Source organism: Ahaetulla prasina, chromosome 7 (genome assembly GCF_028640845.1).
Source record: "Ahaetulla prasina isolate Xishuangbanna chromosome 7, ASM2864084v1, whole genome shotgun sequence".
In the NCBI taxonomy this organism is placed as follows: Eukaryota; Metazoa; Chordata; class Lepidosauria; order Squamata; family Colubridae; genus Ahaetulla; species Ahaetulla prasina.
Window position 1 is genome coordinate 28357337 of NC_080545.1, and position 18718 is coordinate 28376054.

Consider the following 18718-nt stretch of genomic DNA (forward strand, 5'->3'; position numbering starts at 1 on the left):
GAGCTTGTGATGAGCTTTACGTGGCTTTCCTGTTCTTTCTTTTCTTATTTCTTTATCAAAGACATAGCATAGCCCTAACAGAAAAATGGGTTTACAATCTGGAACAGATGCAAGACAGGATTGTTATTTCTTTATAAACAAGAAGTATCCTTTGTTTTGGTGAAAAAAGAAGAAATTTTAAAGTGCTTTCTATTTAATTGAAAATTCAAATTCTCTTTATCTTGTCTCCTTAGTGAGTGCAAATTACTGTATGTGTATGTATCTTTGTATTAAACAAAGAACTAAAATGTCTTTAAAGTTTTAAATGGAGAAAAAATGGTCTGGAGAGAAAACAAAATCAAGAAAACTTGTATTATATTTTATTTACTCTGTTTAAAAGAAAAAAGAAAAATTCAAACTATGATAACATTAAGTAATTATATTTCCTAAATGCTTTTGAAATGTTCTTTTTTCTTAAGGTGAGAAGTAATATTTGCATATATTTTCCATGACAAATCGTTCATGTTTAAAATACCATATAGCAGAAAGGCCAGTTAATCAGTTTGTTTCAAATCATTCAGACCTGCAGAAGTATGCGTCTTCTGCTTCAACCTCTTTTAATGATCTGGATGATCACAATGGTATATATTTTATAAGAAAACAATTTCACATTTGGCTAAACCATTAAGATAATAATTAAAATAATTTACTCAGCATCAGCAAAAGCACCTTAGCTAATTGACTAATTGATTTTTTAGTCAATTGTTATTCTAGTAGAAATGTCTAAAAAAAATTCAAACACTCTGCCTGACATGTTCAATAAAATGGGTATAAAAAATATCCCTGTAAAAAAGGCAGCATGGAGGAACCTGTCTCTTAGTCTCCCAGGATCCGATGTGATGAGCAAAATGAATATATTAATATTTGTCTATCAATAACACTGAAGCCAGAAACTTAAAGCAGACAGTGTTAAATTACAAAAATTCATTAAATTATCTAGCCGCTTTAAAACATAAGTCTACTGCTCCAAATACTTTTATTACAAATGGTTAAGATTTTGACATGTATTTGGATGCATTCTATATCCACTTTCTTTTAACATCTTGAATCTATTTAAATGACGACAAAATAGCTTAAATTTTGTGTGCCAGTGACTTTGCTGAATAATCCCAAAGAAAAAATACATTTTATATCATGGTTTAATGAACTACAAATTATCTATTTTGTGTGTTAAGATAATTCTTTAAAGTATATATTTGAGATTGAGAGTTTTCATTATTAAATTTAAAAAAAGCAATATGCCCTTTTCATATATTGTTAACATTCAGTAAAAAAGGTTCAGTATGTCCTTCTGTATTTAAATTTGTTGCATGCAGGGCAGAGGGAGGCTGTATAGAAAGGACCACCCTCCCTTCACCAGTGAATGGGAAGGGACGATCCACACCTGCGGATTAGGTGAAGCCACAGGAAGTAAGAGCCCCAGAAGCAGCATATAATTAACCAGAAATTTTCTGCCTCTCTCTTTGTAAATAGAGTTCATCTCATCAGGTTAACAAGTGATTAACCTCAAGAAAAGGATCTACTGCTGTTAATTTCCTTGTTTCACTCTTCTCTTTTTCTTTCTTTTGCTAGTGCACTTGGTTACCTGTGTTATCCATCAAACAGTATCCCTATTACAAAATTTCATTTCCTTGTATTCTAGTCAAGCTTCACAGTTTTTTACATTTGGCTGTGTGCTGTTTTGGCAGGTGGCTATGATCAATCTGACTCCTTGTCTGAACACCAAATTCCACCAGAACCAAGCAAACAAAAATCTGCTCTTAAAATCTGGCATTTATTTATCAGATGTTTATCAGGCAAAATGGTACTTTCCATTGTACATAACACTGGCTCCTATTTTTTAAAAAAATATTAACATTAATACTGTTGAGCATTTGTGACAAATTAAGTTAGATATTTTTAGCAAAAGTATTTAGCAACACACAACTTCCAAAATTTCTAGTCGTTTCTAGTAATATACAGGTTGTCTTATTGCTGCATAAAGAGTTGCAGAGTTTATTATTATGAAGTAGCATAAAATATCTAGAATATAAAGGTCAGGAGAGTAAGATGCTCCACTGGTGTCAACGCAATTCAGTACAGTTAAATCTTTGCTCTGAGCTTCTATTCAGTGTTTTGGGATGATGACTGATCCCGATGCCAATAGATGCTTTTATATCAGCTCGCTTCCAGTGTCACTAGTCACTGTGTCCTGCTAACTTAACCAATGTGACTCACATTCAGAATTGCAGAGTTGAAGAGTCCTTTTAGCTCATCACAACTCCTGTCCCAGTAGTGGGTTTCAAATCCCGTTGCTATCAGTTCACTTGTGGATGTGCTCACATGCACGTGTGACACTTCTGCACATGCACAGAAGCTTCTGCGCATGCGCAGAGATGTCCGGGTGGGCAGAGTCTCCCATCGCTACCGGTTCTCCCAAACCGGGACGAACCGGTAGCAGCTCACCACTGCCCTGCCCACATAGTAAAGTTAATAAATGTTTTTCATTATCATTGTATTTAAAAGAAGTGAAATATCCTAATTATATATTAGATTTTTAAAAAAATTCTTAAGGATCTGACAAAATTTCAGTCCATATAGTACTTGGGGAGTATACAAATTTGGTCCATGCACATTTATTTGTCAGTCTTAAGACTTGCATTGTAAAGGGTTGTAAGTGTGTGCAATGACACTTTGAAAAAGCAGCTTTAGAGATATGGAATTTGGAATAGAGGATGTTCCAAAGCAGGATGTGAGCTTAATCCTCTTCCCACCCTTTACTTTCCATTACAAGCCTCTTTCCGCTACTCCAAACTATTTACTCTTTATTCCAAAAGTGCATTCCACGTCTTTAGAACCTCAAAAGAGAAAATTTTTTATTGTATTGAATAAGATTTTTATGAGAATAAAACATAGCAAAATTCAAAAGAAGGGATTAGAGTTTAAAAAAAGTGATAAACATGTTCAGTTAGAAACAGCTATTCCCACATGAGAACTGATTTATTATTTCATATCAAAAAGGATGAACTGGAGGTTTTGATGAAACAATGTTTTGTTTATATTAGCTAGAATGAAATAATAAGTCTGGTCCTGGCTAGTTTATATTACCACAATTGTCCTTTTCAGAAATAACGTATTAAACTGGAAACATCTAATTCTGGTCTGTAGTCTGACCTCTAGTCAGTTACTTGTATACAGGACACAGAGAAGCAGGACAAGAACTGGTGTACAACTGCTACCACACTTGAAATCAAGTGGCCATATTTCAAAGAGAAATGTCAAGACTGATTTGCATTTTCACCTATATTCTGCTTTGCTCACAGCTTGACAAAGAAAAGGGAGGGATGTGGAATGGAATGGAATGCAAGGGTGAAGGGAATGGCTTCCAAGCATTTGTTGGTTCCTGTGAGACATTGTTTCCATTTTAAGGACACACCAAGCAGAAGTCCAAGCACAGCCAGTAAGTTCCCATAACAAAATGAGCAGAAGTGATTGGTGGACATAATGGACTGTAGGTGGCCCATAGGAAAAGGGGTAATTAACTATACTTGCTTTTGAGCAGGAAATCCAGAGCTGGTTTCGTTTCTTCTGTGCCATGGTTCATTGAGTAAAGTTTATACTTTTGATAAAATAATGTCCCAGGAGTTCTTTTTCTGCATTCACCAACTGGACAGTTGACATTAAACCAGTTCTCCAAGTAGCAGCCTACCTGAACCCCACCAGGAGTTAGGCAGTTTTGAGATGTTGGCAACTGACAAAGAAATGAAGGGGGAGTGAAACCATGGGAACCCACCTCACTGAGAATGGCAATCACAGGAGCCAGGGTGGGGGCCATGAAACCATTGCCTACCCTGTCTCTTCCCCTCTAGCTGATGGTGCCAACCCGACCCAGGGTGATGGGAGGCCTCCATCATGGGACAGTGGCTACCATCCCTGCTGCTGCCCCATTGGGAGAGCAGGTGCCGGCACACACAGGCCCAGTGGCAGCTGATGTCCCTGTTCTGGTATCCCTAGCAATGGTGGGGTTGCTGCCTGAGTATGTGCTAGTATGAGAGAACCAACCGTCACCGCCCGCCCCCCAGGAGTCTGGTTCAATGGGCAACCCAACTTGGCCTACTTCCTGACCCAGGTGTTGTGATTCGTCCTCCCTCCTCTCCTCAGCTGGGCCCCTCCCGTCTCCAACCGGGCCTGTTATCAGACTCCAAGTCTGATAATGAAGATGAATGGCCTGTCATGCCTCCAGCCCCCGGCCCTGGCCCCATGCCCGGAGACGATTCCAGGAGTGAGAGGAGTAGCCCAATAAATCTCACTAATACAGCGTGTGTTCCTTTGGCTCAGCCGTCAGAGCAGGAAGCCAGCCAGGTATTGGAATTGCTCAGGCCTACTCCTTCTGACCCCTCCCTTTCCCAGACAACAGATCCAGCTGAAGACAATTCAGGGTGGGAGGATCCTCGCTTCCGGAGATCTGAGAGGTGACGCCAGCAGAAGGAAGGGAGGGGCAGGCCTGGATAAATGCTGAGTCATGGAGCCACACCCCACAGTCTATATAAAGGACCTGCTTTTGGCATTCCAACCTTGAGTCAAGAAAAGTCTTATCGAGTTGGCTGATACTGGACCCTATCGCTGAAGTCACAACTTGGACTTCTGCCTGCCCTGATAAACTTCGAAGTAACTTGGCAAGCTGCAGAGGCTTCGTTGCCAAGTTTGTTACGGACTTCCTTGACTCGTTTATCGGAGTGGGGGTGGGACACGACACCAGGTCTGGAACTACATGGAGCAATGTACCTGGATAAGCATGCCCAGGTCAATACTCAAATAATAATCAAACCTGGAAGGGAATGCAGCAGGATGGCTGGTGTCTCTCCACAATGACTGGGCTCCAGAGCTGCAAGACCTGGATGCTTTCATGCATTGCAAGACAGATTCAAAGACCCCACAGGAGCCCAGTGTGCAGAAACCCATATTTGTTCCCTATGGGAGGGCAAGCAGTTGGGGGCAGAGTACATCCAAGATTTTCATAGCCTGGCAGCTACCATCCGACTGGCCCCATCGAATGACCAAGATACACCAAGCGTCCAATGGAGGAAGAGGTGATGCACCCCTGCCATGGCGGAGAAGCCCCGTTGGAGTTGGGCACCATGTTTCCGATGTAGGAAGGAGGGCCACCAAGTGTCTGATTCCTTCATGCCATGGCTGGCATCTGCACCACAAGCCGCAGTCCAATTGAAAGTGAAAAAACTACCTGTGAAGGTGAAGGAGAAAATGCAGGCAGCTCAACAGGTCGTGGAGGTCTCTTCCCCAATCCAGCGAAGAGGGGGAGAATTCCAACCCACAAGCCCAGCTTGGTCTTCTATGAGAGTGACAGCGAAGGGGAGGAATAACCTGATTGTAAGTGGCACCATTATCCCTATGATGTACCAGGTAGAGATTTTGGTGCCCTTTTTGGGAGTAAGGGAGGCCCTCACATCCTTACTCAACTCGGAGTGCACTCAGTGCCTAATTAGCCATCAGACAGAGAAGCCACAATGCAAAATCTGCCAAGCATTTTGGGTTTGTGAAGAGCCTTCACACAGTTCTGGTAGCCAAAGATGAAAAAGGACACAGAAGCCTATGTGGCCAGTTGTCCTGTATGTGCCTCCATGAAATGCCTACCAGCTTGCAACAGTTGGTAGCCAACCCAGGTAACCTGTGGGAGGAGATAGCCATGGACTTTATCATGGAGTTGCCTGAGAGTGCTGGAAACACAATAATTTGGACTGTCATCGACCTGTTCTTGAAGCAAGCACACTTTCTGGCATGTCTGAATATTTCTTCTGCCCAGGTCCTAGCCAAGATATTTGTGCAACACCTCTACAGACTTACACAGGGTTCTGAAAAACATTATCTCAGATGGGGGAGGTTGCAATTCACTGCAAAATTTTGGTGGGAATTTTTTTAAATGAGAGGCTCTTCCCAGGGACTTAGCTCTGCCTACCATCCGAGTACTAATGGGGCTGCTGAACACACCAACTAATTAGTACACTAATACCTATGCTGTTGTATAAATTATCAGCAGATTAATTGTGCCGAATGCCTGCCTTTTGCAGAGGTGGCATATAACAACTTGGTGCACAGCAGCACAGGTTTTACCCCTTTCAAAATGGCCACGAGAACTGAGTTCATGCCCATGCTGGAGCTCCCATAGGAAGCTCCATCCTCAGTGCCATTAGCACATTGAATGAATACTCTAAAAGCCACATGGCCTGCCATGTGTAAAGCACTAAGTATACCTAGGGAAAGCCAAAAAAAAAGGCAAGGATCAGAAAAGGATCCCCCAAATGGAACTTAGAGTGGGGGATAAGGTGTATTTGTCCACCAAGTAACTGAACCTGAGGCAGGCTTGCAAAAAGTTAAGTCCCAAATACATAGGACGTTTCCAAATTTTCTGGGTCATGAATCCAGTAACAGTGGACAGTGAAATTGCCAAGAAGTCTTAAGCGAGTTTATCCAGTATTTCATTGCAGTCTTTTAAAACCCTTTCAGGGATCTGGCTAGTCAAAGAACCACTACCTCCTCCCATTCTAGTTACAGGAGAATAGCACTATGCGATCAAAAAGATTCTCAACTCCAGATATCACAAGGGAAAATTACAATACCTAGTACTATGGAAAGGCTACCCATTAGCAGATGTTGAGTGGGTGGCTGCTCCAGATGTTAGGGCAGCAAGATTAATAAAGAGGTTCACACTAGGTACCCTCATTGGCCGCAATGGAAATGTAGCAGTAGTTGAATTGTAAGTAATAATATGTAAGTTTGTTTTTATTTTAAGTCCACCCTTCTTCTGGGGAGGTCAGCATGTCAAGACAGACTCGCACTTTCACCTACATTCTGCTTCGCTTTCAGCTTGACAAAGAAAAGGGAAGGTGGGTGGAATGGAATGCAAAGGTGGGGGGAATGGCTTTAAGCACCCCTTGGTTCCCATGAGACATTACTTCCATTTCAAGGACACACTGAGCAGATGTCCCAGCGTGGCTGACAGGTTCCCGTAATAAAATGAGCAGAAATAATTGGTGGATGTAATGAACTGTGAGTGGCCCGTAGTGAAAGGGGGAATTAACTATGCTTGCTTTTGAGCAGGAAAGGTTTTGAGAAGGTTTTGCTGCTTCTGTGCCAATGTGGTTTATTCAGTAGAGTTTATACTTTTGGTAAAGTAATGTCCCAGGAGTTTCTTTTTCTGGATTCACCAACTGGACAATTGAGAAGAGGAATTCCACATGTGCCCAACCAGGTCTGAGTGAAACATGCCAATTAGCCTTCTCATCCAAAGTTTAATCCTGAATGAGGAAGTCCATATTACAGACCTGGCATTCAGGACTAAGATCACTGATAAGGCATTGGGGCAAAGTCCAGGAGACTAGAATGCAGTAAGACCACTTTCTTAAAAATGTTATTCTATAGCACTTTTGAATGTTGTCTAACTATACATGTAGTTCTGTAGCCCATATTTTGCTCAGTAGTTTAAAATATGTTATTTTACAGTAAAATAACTCATTTCCCTCCAAATGTATTTATCACTCAGATTTTTAAAGCACCACAATTGTTTGATTCTCAGCATTTTATAAAGAATCTTATACATATCCATAGGACAACAATACACAAATAATTAAAATATTCATAATAAATATTTAACTCGTCTTAAACTGGAGCCCATATGTTGGACATCTTCTACAATTTACAATGAAAGAAATGTAACAGCTATGATGAAAAATTGGCATAACACATCTGTGATTATCTGGCAATCAAAAAACATAATGAAAATTCCTTAATCTATCAACATATAAACCACAATTTCAACATAGAAACTGCTACTATTTTAAATTGAAACTAATTAAAAAGTTCTAGTGAATTCCTGGAAACTCAGCATTCTGACAAATCATCAATTGACACATATAGAAAAAAATAATCAGAATTCCATTTAAAATATATACAGTAAGCAAGGAAGGAAATAAAAGCCCAGAGACATATTCTCCCAGCAGCTACGGATATAAGCAGAAATTAGCATCAGGTATACAATCCAAAAAGAAGCAATATAGTAATCAAGGAACTGTCAAAGAAGAAACTATAATCCAGCCAAAACTAACAGGGCAATCTATTATGAATAAAAATTCAACAATTTTCACTCTACCATTCACTGATGATGTTACCTGAACTGGAAGAAAAACAACTGCAAGAAAAAAGTAATATGCAGAGAACACCAAAAACCCAGGACCAGAATCAAAGGGGAACCCATATCTACTAGCAGCAACTTGGTCTTGATTGGACTCAGCCTTAACCTATTTCTTCCCATCCAGATCTTGACATCTTCCAGATACTGGGATCAGACTTTAACTAGATTGCGAGAACAGTCTTCTCTGGTAATGTATAATTGAGCATCATCAGTCCTATAGAATATAGAATAACATTTGGAAGGGACCTTGACAGTCTTCTAATCCAACCACCTGCTGAAGCAGGAGACCCTCTACCATTCCAAAAAATGACTGTTCAATCTCTTCTTAAAAATCTCCAGTGATGGAACATCCACAGTTTATGAAGACAAGTCAGTCCACTGATTAATTGTTCTCACTGTCAAGAAATTTCTCCTAAGCTTGAGATCCTAGGCTGGATCTCTCCTCCATCTTGTTTCTTCTTGTCTTGCCCTCAGATACTTTGGAGAATAGGTTGCCTTCCTGTTCTTTGTGACAGCCCCTCAAATATTGAAAGACTGCTATCATGTCGCCCTTAGTTCTTCTCTTCATTAGACTAGACTTCAGATGTTGAAAACCAGGTAGGAGAGGATCAAACACTGCAGCATTCACACATCAGAGGCCATGAAATTGACCTTTCTTCTGCGACAACCAACTAAATTGATAGGCAAAGCAGGATTATTGTTTCTTAGACTGGCTAAAACAGCTTATTAGGATTTACACTGCATGCCCCAACTATTTTAAATTAACAGGATATATTTTTACTTAAGTAATTGTTCATTAATTTTTTTGTACATTTTAATTAGGTAATATAATTTCATTAGCTTTAACTAAAGGCTTTGTAATTGTAAATTCTTTGAATCATCAGTTGTGTATATTCAGACATGTATATATAGCAACTAAAACTATTTAAAAGAAAAATTATCTTTTTTCAACAAATGTATCAGAGATAATTACTCTGTATACAGGGCAGGGAGGAAAAAGTATAAAGTGTTTTAAAGAACTGTAATTCTAATTGGTAAATGTCACCAGCTGTTGCATCTATCTTACTTGTGTATATTCTCCTAATAATTAGAGTCTCATGCCACAAGCTACATGAAAATATATTCACTAGGTGTGAAATTCCCATATGTCGCAAATTAGGTAAACAGCTCCAAGAAAAAGGAGGAAAAACTGCTAATGGGAATTTTTCCCTCAAGAATTGACTATTTTCAGGATGTTTTAAAAACTTGAAAACAGATTTCCATGAAGACAGTAAGTTGTAATTTGTTGTGAAAATTATTCTTCAGCATAACGTTAATTCACAAATGCTTCTAGTAGGGAGCAGTGTTGCAATGTTACATCTTAACCTTTAACTTAACTATCTGGGACAGAGTGCAAAAGTGGTATTGTCCTTCCTCATATAATTATGATGTAATGCACACTTCTGATGCTGAAATGTACTTCGAAAGAGAATGCCTAATGCTCCTGATTCCCACAAAGAAACAAATAAGTTTGCTAAGTCAGAATGTTCCACACATTCCAATAAATTTTGTGCTCTGCCAGTGACAAACTAGCAAGGCAGGAGTGAAAGAGGAACAATATTCAATGTAATTGTTATACCTCATCCTACCTTTGCTTTCTGTAGAAGAAAAATAATCTCGCAACAGGATGAATGGGAAGGAAAGATGACATGGAAACTGCTTGAAGATATAGATATGGAAGTGTGAAAAGAATATGTCACAGAATACCACTATAATATATGAAGTTATATTAATTGGAACTATAATAGATGAAAAAAAATGCATGTAAGAAAACAAATGTTCCAAAAATGATTTGGAAGTGCTAAACAAGGAGCTGCCAGCAGAATGAATGGAATCAAAAGTAAAAGCTGAATGAAGCTGACGTGAGGGAATACTGAAATAAATAAATTGAAGATTTGTATTGAATGAAAATGTAAATATGTTACAATGGGATCCAAAGCAAAAATAAAGATTATGTTTTAGAGTAAGTATAACACTGATGTGTTATCTGATGGTGCTTCCTTAAAGAAAGTGTATGTTTTTCTGAGCTCCTATGCTAGCTGTTCAGGCTCATGAAAATACATATTTGAGTGAAGGAGCCAGTGACAGCCTGCCCACACCAGCTCTGAAGCACCTTGTTTTACTCTGCCAGGGTAAGAATGTATTATGTCTGTCCCCTTGGTTGTTAAATATAAATAAATAAGGAACACTTGATTATGATAGAAGTGCAGTAGCTGGGACATGGCTGAAGATACACTTGTGTGAGGACAATGATAATGGGACTTCAAATGATTTGCAATACTGTAATCATTCAAAAGATTCCAATAAAATGGAATATATGTTGCTCAGGGTTGAATTGTTGGAGTTCTTGGTGCTTTCTGAGTTTGGTTGTTACTTACAGACATTTCATTATTGAACTAGGTAACAACAATTGCAAAGTTGGGTAATGAATTACTCAAACTGGGTAATGAAATGTCTGCAAATAAACAACCATGCTTAGTGAGCACACACAAAAAACACATTAGACAGATTGTATGTTGCAACAAGGAGCAGTCTAAAGATTAAAATGTCAAAGCCCAAAATGTTGTGTTTGACAGGAAAAATAAAAATGAATGATTACAGGTAAAACACAGTGGCAAAAAACTAGAACGGGTAAATATGGGAATTTCTGTTTCCTAGTAAGATGTTTACTAAAGGTGGTGAGATGGATGAAAACTACTAAGAAGGCCAAATGCTGATAGAAATGTTGCAGGTAGAGATCTTTTGCTTGGAATAAAAGGTGAAAGAAGAGCTGTATATAGGATTTTTTTTCTGCCTATAACTATATGAAAATAATAAGAACTGGGTACGTTACGAAAATCAAATATAATTTGAATGGTGTGGGAATGGAGTATTTTGAAAGTATATGTATTAAGAAAAGATAGGATCAAGATCAGATGAGAGCTGTATGAACGTGAAAAAATGCAAAAGTGAGTTGTAAGTATGAAAGAAGTACATTAAAGAGGTTTTGTCATATAGAGAGAATGAAATGAGGATGAATTGCAAAACAAGTATATGAAGGAAGAGTGAATGGGTCAAAAGGAAGAGTGTAAAAGTTGTTGGGTAGAATTAATGAGATCTTCAAAAAGAGACAAGTGAGAACTTTAAAAAAAATATGTGAAGTAATTGTCATAGTTCAAATGTTTTCAGGATGGGAACAAAGTTGATAAATCATAGATAACAGCTGATGGGGAACCACTTTTTTAGCAAACTATTTATAAACTAAACTGAGGTTGTTCAAGAATTGCATAAGATTATTTGTAATAAGTTTATATTATAAACAAAACTCTTCCAAAGTTGCTCTTCTGATACTTTAAGGATTCTACTTTTCTTAAATATCAGAGTATTGTTTTACTGCTTCTCTGCAAGTTCTTTTAATGTCTCACTTTGTTAAAAAGGGACGTATTTTATTAACAGTTATTATCTCCAACCTTACACAGGAAAATTGTCTTCGCTTTTCGCTAGCTAAACAAGCTTTGTGATTCTTTTTTGTGACTCCTCCCTTATGTGTCCAGTTTCCTACTTAGTTAACCGTATAGTGTAGAGAAACAGGGAGTTAACAGTTGCTTTCTTCTGTTCTTGCTGTTCTCTCTGGGACCTCTTAGCTACATGCCTATTTCTGAAAGTCTTTAAATCTGTTGTCCAACATAGATGTACTGTTAGGCTCCACCTCTGATCAACAGTACTTTCAAACATTCCGACAAAGCTCAGCTTTTCTTTCTCCCAAATAGCAGTTTAAAAACCACCTATTAGCCCATGTCTCTTTTCAAACCTTCTCATCATCATTTTCACCCTCTAAAAGATCAGAGATCTTTGTACAGTTTAGTCTTTGTACAGTCTACATGATGGGTGAGCTTTGATGCCTGAAACATCTTCTCAGAGTGGTTTTTCTATGATTATGGTGGAAGCAATGATTGGTTGCAAGGAAGAAAACTATGGATTAAATTTAACGAATAATGGTGTTGTAGACTAGGTTTAGCTATTTTTTTATTTTTTTCTAATGTTTTCTGATCTTCATTTCTATGGTTTACCAGATTTTATTCCTTTTCTGCACTCTGCATTACATTGCTTATCACAAAAGAACAGCATGAGGAGTATGTATTTATTAAGTGGGGGGAATAATTAGAAGGCAGATGGTGAAGGCAAAACTGACAACATCCCAGACTACTCTGTAGTGATTAGGAAAGCTAAAAACATGATCACCTTATGACAGATTGTGTCATTCTATGGTGTATATTGTGTAATAACCAGAGCAGAGAATGGTTGGGTAATTTTTGTAATGTAAACACAATTATTCTGTATAGATGCATGCTGCATTTTGCACTATAAAGATACTTTTAAAAATTCTAAATCCATTATGATGAATTTCCCTCTATAAATCTGAATCCCAAAGAGTCAGTGTAAGCATTAAAAAAATAAAAATGTTTTGTGTATTGAATAAAATAAAAAGCTATTCAACTTCACAAAATATATTGGGTAGATAGTATCAGAGAATGATAGATTGTCTTTTAGGATTCTTAGAGGAAGATAAATTGATTATTTAGATATATTTGTTGAAATAACACAGCTCATTACAAACATTGTATGTCAGATTTGCATTCTAATATTGTTTTCTTTGAAATCTCCAAGGTGCCAAATGATTTATATTATTGCATTTATCAGTGTATCTTTTTTCTTTTTAGTTTTAGATATTTTATGAATAAATATTTTTTTTTTTTATTTATGCAGTTTATCTACCGCTTCATTTTTTCTGAATTCTTGGTAGTTTTCTACTATTAAAATAACAATTAGCACATTATTAAAACTACACTAAAACAAATACAACAAATAATAGCATATTCCACTTGAGTTTCGGGAACGTTTTCAGGATTGGACCAAATGCAGAAAGTCTTATGTCTCTTTATATTTTCTTCATCACTTTTTTAAAGTTTTAATTGCTATTCTACATTTGTCAGAACCTAAGAAATGTTTCAGATTGGGCTATTGAAGTATTGATTGATTGATAATCTTTATTATGATCAGTAACCAGGTATAAAGAGTAATCATTTAAGAGTGTTGTTAGCATTTGTTCTCCTACAAACTGTGTCATGACTTGATACGATTAAAGTAGATATGATTCCATGAACTGACATGACATGTGACAAGACAGGAGGAATTTAGTCAAAAATAGTATGTTTTCTTGATCTATAATGTATCCATCTTTTGTTTTCATATCCATGCTATACTTCTATACATCCAGACTGCAGACCACAACTGTGTATGTATGGATGAGTAAATATAATTTTTTAAATATTTATTCATAGTACTATGCATGTATTTCCTCATGCTGTTTATTGAAGCCTGTTAATTCATAATCCACATTCATTTTTCTCCCATTATTGTGTGCTGGGTTTCTTTGTTTCACATTATTGCCTTTGTGTGTCCATACTTGCAAAATATACCCAGAGACACGCTTGGATATATGCATATACATATTCATATATACATACACATATACATAAACATAAATCAGTGCTGCTTGAAACATATATTCTTGAATATATTTCAAAAATTTCCTGGAATTTTAAAATAGGACAGAATCAGCTTCCTATTAAAAGATCCATATTAATTAATCTGAATTTCCCTTAAATCTTACATGAATTTTTCTAAGACAAATAATGTGCATATGCATGCAGGTATTTATTGTATCATGTATATGTACACACATGTACATTTTATCATGTATATGTATACACATACACACATGTATATGATAAAAATAACACTGCAAGTTGTAGCTTAAACCTCTCATCTTTTTTTTCTTTTTCTTACTAAAACAGAAACCAGGGATGGATCTTGCAGATACTTACATTATGTTTGTTCGTCAAAATCAAGATATACTTCGAGATAAAGTCAATGAAGAAATGTACATAGAAAAATTATTTGATGTAAGTAACTGTCTCAATGAGAAATAGTACCTCATAGAGTTGAATATTATGAACACCTGCCTTCTATTGATTATTTTTATAGTTTAGGAATCACAATGGTTACAAGCCACTCTTGATTTTGGATTTCAAAAATACTTTTTCTCAGAAAGGATATTACTGAAAAATATTACTATTCCTTCGTTGCCTTTTTAAAAAAATGAAGTGCTAGAAAGCTTATGATTTGTAAGAGTCTCTTGGATTTATATTCACACAATACATCGCTGAGATGCAAGTCAATTCTGCTTCAGCTGTAGAGTTCACCACATCTAATGGGCATTTATGAGGTAAGTACAGAGACCATAATCTCCATAGTAGCTGAAATATCTCTTCAGCTGTATGGGTCAGATCTTTCCATCCTTGATTATGTCTTCATCCCTACCACATTCATACCATTTTTTTTCATAATGCTATTGTGCTTCCTTTGATGATATCACAAAACTATCTTCTTTCGGAGGAAAAGGTTCCAATCTCAGGTACTTCAAACAGCTGAAATACTATAGCATTGTTTTTTTTCTCCTCAGCTTAGGAGAGTTGGGAAGAAGTTGATCTCTTAACAAAGGTTGTCATTTTTCTATTGCATGTACTGTGAGAAGAAATTAAATTGTTAAGCGGCATAGGAAAAATGCCATATTCATGTACAAGAAAATGGTAAACCTCCTTTATGTGTTTAGATTGGATTTAAACAGATGGATCCTTTCTGGATATACATCTGCTCTATAATCATATTCAATAACATAACCCAGCAGTTCATATTACATTCTTTCAGTATAAAGGCAAGCTGTCCATGTGTTTACTTTTGGCCATCTTAAAATTACGAGAAATTCAAAACAGAAAAATTATTGCGGTTCCTCAAGGTGGTTTTTTTTTTCTTCTCTGAAGAGGTAGGGTAGGAACAATAGCAATCCCCCCCCCCATCAAATCAAATGAGAATTCCAAAAACAAAACAGGAAAAAATTTCAGCAATAGTACCAGATTTGATTATTTCCAACCTTAATGGCTATAGATCCTTTATTTTCCTTTTGCATTCTTTTGGCTACTGGACAACTTGGTCTGATTTCCTTGTAGAATACTTTGGATATGTGTGAGAGAGAGATTATAGTTTTGCAGATATTAGCGTCAGGCTTCACACAATAGACAGAACTCAAACCAATTAAACAAGCTTGCAGAATTCTGGAATTTCTCATTTATAAAAGAGATGTTAGAAAATTATTGTCAGAGAATTCTAGTGACTGCTGCGTCTCAATAGCACTATCCTATTCCAACCATTTGGGTCTACTTTCTCTTTCCCAGTCTGTTATAGTTTACCCATTCTCTTTTTTGCCCAAAAGGGCCAGAATGGAACTTTATTTCAGTTGTTGATCAATAAAAATACAATCAGTAAAATGTTCTTATTTGTGCCTTTTTCTTGCAATGGCCAGATTTGCTAGCTTGTTGTGTATCTTTGGGCAATCTAACTGGCATAATCGGCTGCTTTTATTTTCCTTGTGAAACTCACTTTCTGCAGTTTCCCGCAGTTGAATCTAGTACAGATTCTGAATACTTTATTTGTCATGGAAGGTATTTATTTACATTCAATCTCCATGGCATTTCAGAAAGCTTTTCTAGCAGTTTCATTTAATTATGCAAGTTTTCTGCAAATGTTTTCATAACAGCAATTCACAGCCCTTGCTGTGACACTTCACTTATGTCACTTATGCAAGGTCTCACCACACAAGATTCTCTGCCATGGATATGTCATGTCAGTGTTTGTTGTTTCTTATCTTGGCTGATTGAAATAAACCTTGTTCAAGCTCCCTCTTTTACAGACATTTGCAAGCAGTTCTAGAAGAAAAGTATCATCTGGTATAATAAGCGAAGTGTCGCTATGTGTGAAAAATTATTTATATATTTATTTTTCAAGAGCTTTGATTTCTTGCAAGGGGAGAAAATTCATTCATTCAGCTGGCATTTTTACAAAGTATTAAGAGCCATATTTCCAACTTTGCATTAGTTTTTATGGATAGGCAAGCATATGGTCCACTTTGAAGGTGTTTTTTTCTATTTCCCACAGCTTGCTATGCTGTTTTTTAAATGTTTAAAATTTCTGGGTAACAATCCCTATTCCCTCTTCTGGCAATGGGAAGCATTTGGAGAGATTCAGTGCTTTTACAGAATTTTTAAATTCAAAACTACAGATGGACAGTTTGGCTACTTTTATTTTGTTGTGCCTATAATATTTTATACTACTGTATAGTATTTTTTTGTTAATTATTCCTATAAATTAGCAAAGTATAAGTAAATGGAATATCTGAATAGTGCCTCTACTCTTCTCTATCATGGCATTACTTGTACTCTTACTGCAGTCCCTGTTTTTTAAACCATAATTGTGCTACAGTCATTACAATTGTTACTAGAGTTGACAGTATTATTGCTATTCCCCAACCTTGTCACTTCTGAAATTATATTCAGGTGTCTGCTTCATAGATAGTGAATTCAACTGATTGTTTCAACACTAAATCCAAATTTTACCTTTTGATTACTTACAAGAGGATTTCTGTAAAGTCAGGTAACAAATACTTGTGCAACATAACAACACTTGTGCAACATAAATTACTGGCTCTTTTCATATAATATTCTGAACGCTGAACTCTTTTTTAGGATCAAGGCTCAGGGAACTTCAGAAATTCAGTTCACTGCGTTCCTATCCTTTTCTGGAAAAGTTATGAGCAAATGAAAAAAAATGTTTTTATAATTTATGCAGTGTAAGTCCCTTAATATAGCAAAACTTAGGAAAGTCTTAATCTGGATCTAGTCAGACGCAGTCCAGTGGCACTGAGTTGTTGATCAAGAATAATTGTATAAACACTAAAGCTATCTGGGTTTAAACAATAGCTTAATTTTATATCTCCTTATGACAGATACCTATGACAAATTACTGTTCATTTAGTTTGATTTTACATACTCTGTACAGTACAAGATTTGATAAATTGGCTTTAAGAATAATTCCAGCACTGTGAGTAATTTAATTTTCTAGATTGTTTTTAAGCTCCTTGGCAAGATTCTAAAAATCCATAAAAGAGAAAAATAAGCTACTGTACTTAATGATTTCACCCTCAAAATTGCCAATCCTCTGGTTTTTTTACTCATGTCACCTGGAAAATTCAACCATTTTAGGAAATCCAAAAAAGATGTCCATTTAGAGATTTTGGATTTTATGCACTCAGATTGCACCTGCAACTACAGTATCAAGATATGTGCTGTATAGTATTACTTAAATGACTTATGTAAATAAATAATAATTGAGCTATTCAGTTCAAAGAATTAGATCAATGAAACTCAAACAACCTATAATCACAGACTTATTTGCTTAAACACGGGTTTGATGCAAATTATATATTTGCTCATTTGTGGTGTACCCATGAACAGATTGTGTAGAAATGTTCTCAACTCAGCTTTGCTAGGCAAGACATGGGTAAAGATTAGCTCCTTCGCTAAATCTTCCAGTGGCTCTAAAATTGTGATTCATTCCAGTCTAATTTTTAATATATATGTGATCCTAGATTTAAACAATCTTTCTATACACTTTCTGTCAGTGTTCGGGTGCAGTGGACTGATTCATATATAAATGTTCAGCAGTTTTAAGGTAGAGTCATTATAGTGCTAAATCAAGTAGCTTATATAAATGAGCTTTTTTTAGGGAAGAAGTCAATTATATTTTACAGCAAGTCTACAAAAAGTAGCATGTATGAATGAACTACCACAAACAGAAGTTTCTATCAACTGAAGTAGTCTAACCCTAATCAATTCACATACTGTTGTGAAAAACCATATTTATTTATTTATTTATTTATTTTGTCACAACAATATATGTAGGAATCATACAAAAGATTATATAGTATATAAACATATATGGGTAAATATAAGGAGGTATAAGCATATATATAGAAAGAAGAAAAGAAAAACAATAGGACAGGAACGGTAGGCACGTTTGTGCGCTTATGCGCGCCCCTTATGGTCCTCTTAGGAATGGGGTGAGGTCAATAGTAGAAAGTTTTTGGATAAAGCTTTTAGGATTATGGGAAGAGACCACAGAGTCAGGTAAAGTGTTCCAAGCACTGATGATTCTGTTAATGGTGAGAGGAAGAGATTAAGACATTATCCTATATAATCTTTGTGTTGAGCCACACTATCTGAGAGTGATTTTTGCCTGGCCAGCAACAATGGTTCCAAATCTGAATGTAAGACCCTGAAATTCTAGGGCTGTCATGGCTAAGCAATCAGACTATCATCAGCCATAGGCAGTAGACTTTATGCTGCTTTCATTCCATTGAATAATGGCTTCTCTCATCATTGTTCTGTGCACAAGGAGTGAATGGATTGGGAGTTGGGAGCTCTTATTGACAAATTAGCAATATTTTTTCATTCTTAAGCATTAAAAGGCCATTTTTTAAATCATGCATGAAAATGAAAGAGGAAACTCACATTCTGATAC

At 36.5% G+C, this 18718-nt stretch overlaps 1 protein-coding gene across 7 annotated transcripts in view; it reads left to right on the forward strand.

The window, feature by feature from the left end:
• CADPS2 (calcium dependent secretion activator 2) overlaps positions 1 to 18718 on the forward strand; it is a 374092-nt gene that overhangs the window by 332720 nt on the left and 22654 nt on the right. For all 7 annotated transcript variants that reach the window (XM_058189606.1, XM_058189612.1, XM_058189605.1 and 4 more), the window contains one exon: positions 14101 to 14208. In XM_058189606.1, coding sequence (XP_058045589.1) covers positions 14101 to 14208 — 108 coding nt within the window. The remainder of the gene's footprint in view (positions 1 to 14100; positions 14209 to 18718) is intronic.